This window comes from Barbus barbus, assembly GCF_936440315.1.
Source record: "Barbus barbus genome assembly, chromosome: 21".
NCBI lineage: Eukaryota > Metazoa > Chordata > Actinopteri > Cypriniformes > Cyprinidae > Barbus > Barbus barbus.
The window spans coordinates 2,633,992-2,643,176 of record NC_136749.1 but is presented as its reverse complement, the minus strand read 5'-3'; the positions used below and the strand labels follow the sequence as shown (position 1 = coordinate 2,643,176).

At 37.7% G+C, this 9,185-nt stretch overlaps 1 protein-coding gene across 1 annotated transcript; it reads right to left on the bottom strand.

The window, feature by feature from the left end:
- Positions 1-6,748: 6,748 nt before the first annotated feature.
- LOC306887139 (trophoblast glycoprotein-like) lies at positions 6,749-8,757 on the bottom strand. The gene has a single exon (XM_079444681.1). The coding sequence runs from the start codon at positions 8,616-8,618 to the stop codon at positions 7,470-7,472; it is 1,149 nt and encodes a 382-aa protein (XP_079300807.1). The 5' UTR covers positions 8,619-8,757; the 3' UTR covers positions 6,749-7,469.
- Positions 8,758-9,185: the final 428 nt, after the last annotated feature.

Below are 9,185 nucleotides of genomic sequence, written 5' to 3'. Positions count from 1 at the left end.
AAATACGACTTTGCAAGGATGTCATGTAAACACAATGCTATTGGCCATTATTAAAAAAGTTAAGTCACCTTTATTTCTATAGCACTTCATACAATACAGATTATGTCAAATCAGCTTTACAGGGATAAACAGGAAAACAATGATTCAATGATGCACATAGAATAGAAAAAAGACAAATAAGATGAGCCACTCAATTACATCAATACACTGAAGAACTCAAAGCACTTCAGTGGGACTTAGAGGGTATAGAGGTAAACGTTCAAACTTTCCAATTCTTTATTATTAGTTATGAATTACATTATCATGTAAGTATCATGGAATAACAATGAACAACATTTTTTACTGGTCTTATTAATCTGTGCAGCATCTGATTTCTGAGAAACGCTGTTGAAAGTAGATCAGGTCGAGCACCAAAACACATTTGTAGCCAATCAGCAGTAAGGGGTGTGTCCACTCATGAATGGGGAGGTGCCTGTTGTATAGCATGTTTGTGAATTTGGGGGTGGAGCTATCAAGAAAGGGGAGTGGCCTTCTGGATGAGGTGTGTTTGGTGATTTCAAATATCAACAGCATGTCTCAGAAATCACTTACTGTACCTTTAATTCGTAAATATTTTAATTATTAATTCATGTTTGTTGATAATATGAATTTATTCAACTTAAAACACATTGTAAATGTAAATTAGCTAACAAATGGTATAAAATATTATTGTTAGTTCGTGATAAGCTAACTAATGTTAATTCAACTTTATTGTAAAGTGTTAACAAGAAAAAAAAGATTTAGGAGAAGATCTTGTATGATGATGAAGTGGATCAGGATCAGACTCTGCTTATTGATTTAATTTTCTTTTTATGTCAGATGGGATTCCAGCAATATTTGAACCACCAACTGTTATTTTACCCATAAAGATGGTAAAAGTTCAAAATCCATGAAGGTGCACCAGACAGCAAAATGAAATGTAGCTTGAGTTACTGTATTTGTCAAAAGTCAAAGAGGGACTGTGAAAAAATACCAGTCACAGTTATTCTTATCTGAACAGGATTAGATTTGTCAGAGGACACAGACTTGTATATAAAAAAACAAACCAAAAAAAAAAAACATTGGGTCGTTTACCTCCTCATGGAAAGCTATCTCTTGTCCAAATAGGGAAGATTCACAAGTGGCTCAAGCTCTGATCCACGTCAAACCTGAAAACACCCCCTGGGTGTAAAGATATGCCGCACACTCATAACCTATTTGAGTTTCTAGCCTACTATGCTTATTAAAAGACCAGTTTTCCCTTTACTCTTTCTCATTTTATTCTAATAGCATATTATGTTATTTTCAGGACAGAATGCAGGAGCTGCTGTTTTTCATAGAAAGAAAGTGGGTGATGATTTATTCTGTCAAACTCCAAATCAGACTTTAAATTGGACTTCTGCACTATATTTCATGTATTCTGAGTCATACGATAGCTTTGTTTGAAGAAGACCAAAATTTAAGCGGTAAACGTTTTAGACTGAAATGATATCAGTAAATGCCAAACTAACAGGAATAATGTGATTGTAGGCTCATACACGGCACGGTGATCAGACTACAACTGACCTTGGTGCTGTGCACTTACGGTAAAAGACAGAGGTGATGCACATTCCTTCAAAACTGATAACGGATTATATCATGTATAGCTCGATTGTGTAACTTAAAGACATCAGGCAGCGTTTGTATATGAATGCACCTCCACTGGAACTGTTTCTCTCTGAAACATCATGCACAGTAATACCACACTTTAAAGGTTAACATGTAGGTATCTTGCAAATGAGTTCAATTAAAAATAGAAATTTTAAATACCATGACATGACACACAGGACCCCAGAAATGTGGCGGCAGCATGTTGCTATCAGCGCAGTACTTGACAGTGGGTTGAGGGCTCTTGTGCGATTTGTGCCAACCGTACAGCCCTGCTTATACATTAAATGGGTCAGGAGGACTAGTTTGTTCAACACCAAAATATTCGCTAATCAAACCAGTTTACTTAAAAATACCTCATATATAGAGTGCTGCAGCCGTGACGTCAAAACCCGGAAAGCTGATTCGCTATGGGTGCCGTGAGATTTGATAATGGGGATTTTCAATTTATGAGTAAACAACAACATAAAATAAAATAACACTTAATTTCAACATTTATTATCCTTATCCAGTACTATGTAAAGCATGCTGGGAACTAAAAATCCACGGCCCAGTTTTCAGTTATCAAGACAATTTCAGTAAGTTACTTATTTATTTAAAAGGGAATACGAATAAAAACTTTCAGCTCAAAAGAGTTTAAATTGCACACAATATTAAGTTGTGTAATTATGATCTACATCATTATGCCAACAGAACTCATCCCGTATGGAAATGTAATATACTGTATATTGCCCTATATCAGGAGTGGAATTGCATATACAATATATTGCCAAAAGTATTGGCACCCCCTTCTAATGAACATGTTTACTACTTTAGTAATTTCTATGAGCATAAATCTTAATGTTTAAGCATATAATGATATTCTAGGGAATTGTGTGCTTCTAATTTTATAGCAACAGTTTGGACAGGACCTTTTTCTATTCTAACATGACAGTGTCTCTGTGTATAAAGACACGGTTCAAAAAGACATGATTGATTGAGTCGGTGTGGAAGAACTTGATCCCAGCTGAACACCTCTGGTGTGACTTTATATGCAGACCTTGAGCCAAAAACTCATCACCAAACACCAATCAATCATTTATATAATATCGACATGTTTTAATGGGTTTTAGGATGGATATACATGTACATACACATACATATTACACATAAGTATTTGAATGGTCTAGATATGTATGTTAATATATAAAAAATAGGTTTCATACAGGACATGCTTTTACTTCATATGACAAAATATTTAATATATGGAAATTTTACTGTATATTGCATTTGTATATGGGAAAATAATGTTTGCAATTTAAGAGGTTTAATTAAATAAATAAATTTGGATTTTTAACTCACAACCATGCATTAAGTTGTGGTATGTCTCCTGATTTTGTTTTCATAGCGCAGGTAACAAAGGCTGCAAATGGTAATGATGAACCAATAACTTTGAAAAATGAAAACGCCTTCCAATAATAATTAACCAAACTCATTCAAATTGGAATCACAATTCCACTTTATTCACTGTAACGGTTGACCTTTCTTGGTATAACCAAAGGGTATTATTCAAGGGCTGAGAACAGTGTTTTATCAGAATAAATGAAGGCCTTTCTTCCCTTTCTGCAGGCACATGTCTCAATTTGTTCTCAGAGAACTGCCGCATTGGACTGGCAAGGCTGTCGACTCGTATTCGTCTTCATTTATCGTTATGGTCATTTAATAACACTCAGCAGGGAGGGGTGAAATGTTGCATGAGTGATATTAATTTTTATAGTGACTCCTCAGATCTGACTAATGGAATGTAATTACAAGACTAGGAAGAAAAATGAGTCTTGATGAGTCCCAAACATTTCCAGATTATTCCAGAGAAGATTTTGTAACCATGAGTGTGCCAGATTATGGCACGATAGAAGATCAAACAGAGAGAAACTAGACTTACTAAGTGCTTAATAAGTAGCAGTATTTTGTCATATCATTTATCATTATCCTTCATCACAACAGGCAGATGATAGCAATGATAAAATGTGGATAATATGATCAAATTATCTGTTAAGGTCTTAAAGCTGCAAAGCTGCTTTTTGAACCAACAAATTGTTTATGAAGACAGCAGGACATCTAGCCAGTAATGTAGTACAATAATCTAAGTCCTCTTTGCAATAGTTTTAAGATGAAGAATGTTGTTCCGTAAACACTGGAATATGGTTCCACATGCATTACTCTATTGAGGAAAAGTTGTCCCTAAAAAAATGACCTATGATCATAACACAGTAAATCAGTATTTTTGTATTTTTACTGCTGTACATACATAGTTTTGGGTACATTACAGCTATGTCCCAGGTATATGGATAACTGTATTAAGTTTAAATTTAAATTGTAGTCTGTTAAATTCAGTCATTATATTAATTGGTAAAAGCAAGTAACAACAAAACTATCAGTTTGTCCAACAGGGGGAGTGCTTAGGAGAACCGAAGTTTGTTATAGTTAATTTTCTATTTTCTATCTAAATTTCTATTTTTATTTAATTTTATTCAATTATACTTACTTTTAATGAATTAAATGGGTTTTTTCTGACTAATTGAATAGTTCTTCCTTACTCTATGCTGGGCGACTTCATATCATAAGCTTCGGTATAGCAACCTGTGAGGGCCTAAGTTATGTTTGTGAAATTATCAGTAACTATTAGTTTTCAATGAACAAGAATCGATTACAAAATCTACAGATATTTCATGTGATCTGATCAATAATTTATGAGGAATGCCATGCCTTGCCTAAAGTATTTTCATGCCTACCTATGATTGCAATATAATTTCCACAAAATAGACTACGATCGGTCACCTTATATTCTGTATCAGTGAGAAGACTTCCTCTTCCTGTGGGGTGAATCAGCTGCAAAGTGGACCAGACTCTGTGCCATTTCATTGCTATGCGAGCCTAGGCAAGCCCTGCAAAAAAAAAAAAAAAAAGTGAATGTCAGTCTCATGCTGCAAGCTATGTATTCAAAATGAATGGATGGACAATTAAAACATCAATTGCAAAACAGGTGGCAACATACTCAGGGACAAAGCAGCTGGGAGTGATGTGAAGACAAGCAGATTCAAGAAAACTGAGATTTCTACAATAGAGAAATGAATAGCAGAGTCAAATGTTGTAGAGTTTGTAAAAAAAAAAGTCTCAGTTGGCTGAAATATCCAATCCTCCTTTCATCTATTTGGAGTCTAGGTGTAATATGCACAAGGTTATTAAGAGGTCGCAATGGCAAAGCGAAAGCACCAGCCCTCCTTTAAATGCTCTCACGCCTGTATTGTTCCATCAAATTACACCTGCCCTGCCTGAGCTACGTAGTTAATAAAAGTCTGCCGAGAGTCACCCGCCGCACAGCGAGCGCATGAGGTCGAGATTGTCGCCATGGAAACGTGAGATAGCAAGCACCTGTTCCTTCCCAGGAGAGGGGCGACTGAGCCTTGTCCTCTAGGGAAGGTGTGGCGATTCCTTGGCTGCCAGATTCAACCCAACACAAAGATAAAACCATCAAGCTCCTGCTCAGCTCTGCAGCCAAACGATGTCAACAAACCAGCGAACAGAGCTGGCGGCGCTGGTACTCATGCTTACCATGCAAGACTTGAAATTGGGAGAACTTTGTAGTAGGAGCTTCAAACACCAATCAGCCAATTCTGAATAAACCAGAAACAAACATGTGAGGTTATAATGCAATCACACCAGGGCGGAATTATACTGTGCGAGAATACAAATGTGAATGCTTTGCATGATGCTGATTGTTTTGGTCTGGTGGTAAAAAAAACTTTCAGGTGGAGTTACTTTCAAATGTGAAACAGATTTTACTTACCTTGTTCTGGAAGGCGTTTGCCTGCATAGCTAGCAATAGCAATGCCATCAAGGGTGCAATTCCCATGTAATGCACATACTGATACATTACATTCCTTGAATGCTAAATGAATAATGAACGGTTAACTCCACTGACTTTGTCAAAGATCATGTCATGACATCCAAACCTGGAATACGGTTCGAATGTAAATCACTATAAATCTACAGCAGACAAAACGATCATTTTTGTGTTAAGCTACACAATAACATGCAAAGCTAAAAAAGAGCAAATGATACGTAGTCACATAAGGTTGAATGGAGATGAAATGTATATTTGCGCTGTCGTTTGGGTGGGCCACAAGTATCTCATATAGCACTCGGCTCAGGTTCTGCTACCAGTCTTATCATTAAATCTCACAGCTTCCACATTTTGTAACATTATGTAGTTCTGTTAACATAAATTCTGTTGCCTTTTGCATTCCAAATATTAATGTGTCAATAATTAATCATTTTTCTTCATTGTTTAATAACCAACCATTGCCTGAGTGCTATGAAAAGAAAAACAATGATTCCAACATATGAGAGGACAGCTTATGGCTCAAGACAGTGTGAAATGCTGTTTTTCATTCTGTAATCTAACATGCAACAATGCTACAATTAAAAAAAAAGTACTTTTCAGTCAGAAATTGATTGAATCACAACTGCTTTGTAAAAGACCGAGGTGATTTAGAGCAGAGGCGTTTGTGACGTCAACTGAAAGAGATGGCAAAATGATTATGCTTTGATAAAAATGAAGATAAATTGCTTTTCTTTGGAATAACATGCCCGACGAGACCAGGAAATGTTCATTAAGAAGCCCATTTGGATTTCAGTGCTTCAAGCATAAACATCACAAATAACAAGCTACTAAATGCTGGCTATTAAATCTGTTTCTGGAAATGATCAGTCATGATTGATGTCGCATGAATGTCTCTCACGACTGTCGCTTTAATATTATGCCGGGATCTGCAGGCCCATCACGAACAGATGTTTTGAATGTTATGCAAATCTTTGCAGCTTCAACACCTTGAGTAGGTGTAAGGTCCTACGCCTGAAGGACGATAAACAGCCTTGAAAAATATAGTCTTTCAGAATGTGATATTGGATGTATGTGAGATAGACGTATGTTCAGTTTAATTAATGTTATTTAGGTTAATATTATCAAAATAATCAAATATGCATAAGGCATGCTGTGCTGTTACTAGTCTAATGATTATGTCAAAAGGAAGCAATTCAAGTTCTGATTTTTAATACAAAAATAATCTCAGTAGCAATCATTAAAAAAATTACTAAAAGTATTACATACATATAAAAAGTGTGTCTCTTGCCAAGGATAATAATGTCTGAACCTAAAATCACTGGACTGGAGAGAAAAGATCAGTGAAAGACCTTTAATTCAACAGGGCATCCCCCAGAAAAGAGTTGATATGTCCAGCCAACAAATGCAAATATAAAAACCAATAACTCATCATAAAAAAGTGGATATTGCCATAATTTTACATCAATGAAAAAATACATAAATACATGCATGGCAGTTTGAATATTTTTTTTTTTTTGCAGAAGAAATGAACTAATCTATCAAAAAAAATAACATTACAGTTTGTTCTGACATATTGCAAAAGGATACTCTGTAATTTCAGATTTCATCAGAAAAAACAGACTGCCTCCACAGTTCCATACATTGTGCTTTTATAAAAAGGGAAATATGAATTCTAAACATATGCACTTGATGTTCTTGATTCATGCGTCACTGGACAACATTATAGCAACACACCAGCATATATGAATGAGCCTGCAGAGAGCATAACAGGGTTGATGCTTGCAAAATCCAGTTAACGTCCTATTTGACCGAAAAGAATGCATGTCACAGCAAACCTCTACAGTTATATATGTATTCATGCAAAGCTAGAGTCAGATGATTGCGTGCCATTTGTGCATGCCAGTTCTCCCAATGTGTCTCGTCACACATCGGAGTTGAGGCTGAGGTTGGCTAGCCGCGGGTCTGAGTTGATCTCGTATCTGTAATGGTATCCCTCCATATGATCTCTGCACGCATCACGGATATTGTACAACCACTTCTTGATCCCTTTCCTGTTAAGGTAAAGGACCAGAAGGAAGATGACCCCAATGAGGGCAAGAACCATCCCCAGGAACACATAGGAGGGCTCCAGCGCGCGGTTCATCCCATCTCCGGCGTTGCTCCAGCACGAGAGCTGTGATTGTTCCAGGGTTAAAAGTGGGACATTTTTTAGTTCTGCCGGGCCAGAACAGGTTAGGTTTAATCTGTCTACCACAAACTGATGCCTCTCCAGCCAAATCAGCATGTCCTCAATATTGCAATCACAGCGCCAGGGGTTTCCTGCGAGTCTGACTCGCAAATCAGGGATCGAACTGAGCTTCTCTAGGGTCACGTTGGACAGGACTTTCAATGCATTGTCTCGTAAGTCCAACTCTTTAAGTGCCCGATTCCAAAACGTATCATTCTTGATTGTAACAAGAGAGTTGTTCCTCAAATCCAAAACAGTGAGGTCCAACAAGCCCGTGAATATGCCTTCTGGAAGGAGCACCAGGTCATTATTGGACAAATCAAGATGGGAGACCTTAGACAGGCGGTGATTGAAAAGATCTGCAAACACACCGATGTAGGAGTGATTGTATAACGATTTGCTGAGGTTTAGAACCTCAATTTTGTTGTCTTGAGGTAAAGCCTCAACGCTGAACTGTAAGATCCCATTGTTGCTGAGGTCAAGTAAATGCAAACGTGGCAAGTTTTTAAACACCATGGAGTCTAATTGCTCCACTTGGCTTCCAGACACATAAAGGTTTGTTAAATGTTCCAGCGGCCTGGGGAAAGACTGATTGTTCAGATTCCTGATATGGTTTCCATTGATGTTAAGTGCGGTGATGTTTTCTGGAAGGGGCTGTGGGATGGATCTGAAGTTTTGGCTAACACAGTTCACTAGAGTGGTTTCACAGGAGCACTGGGCAGGACATGAAGAGAAGGACGAGCAGGAACACGTCAGGAAGAGTAAAACACAGAGAGTCAGGTTACACATGTTCCTCTGTTTTCTCTGAAGTTTAAGCAAATGCAGTAATCCAACATCAGACATTCTGAAGCGATCAAACGGCGGGAAAGTATTTCTCTCCACAGAGACGAAAGCAAAGTGCTCTTCTCAAACAACCGATTAACGTAAAATCTCACATCTTTTTCTTTGTTCTTTCGTTCAGGATACCTCCTCGGACTTTTAACTCCTCGGTAGTAAGCGAACGAGCCTGCGTTTATTCTGATTCCGTTTCTATCCTCACTTCTTTTCCAAGTCCAGAATACAAAAACGAGTTTCGTTTTCTCCCAATCCTGTCCAAAAAGTCCGAGCTGTTATTAACGTTCCTGATATTTTAAAAAGACACCGTAGATCCACAAACCTGTAATCGTGTGTTTTGTTGTGTAAAGCTCGGGGCTCGGCATCTCTGTCCCGCTGCGCGCGCTGTAATGACTCCCCCCGCCGCTCGCGCGATCCACACTGAGCGCTATTCACCGGACTGTACCAACATGAGCAAACAGGGGGCGTCAGGGACCACACACGATCCTGCAAGATCCAGCAGAGCTGTGAAGTTTTCCAAATGGTACATTCTTTCACGGGAATGTGCAGGTAAATAAACCAGTAGTTACACATTCT

Coding starts and splice junctions, on each gene's coding strand:
- LOC306887139 (XM_079444681.1), bottom strand. CDS start 8,618: ATGTCTGATGTTGGATTACTGCATTTGCTTAAACTTCAGAGAAAACAG.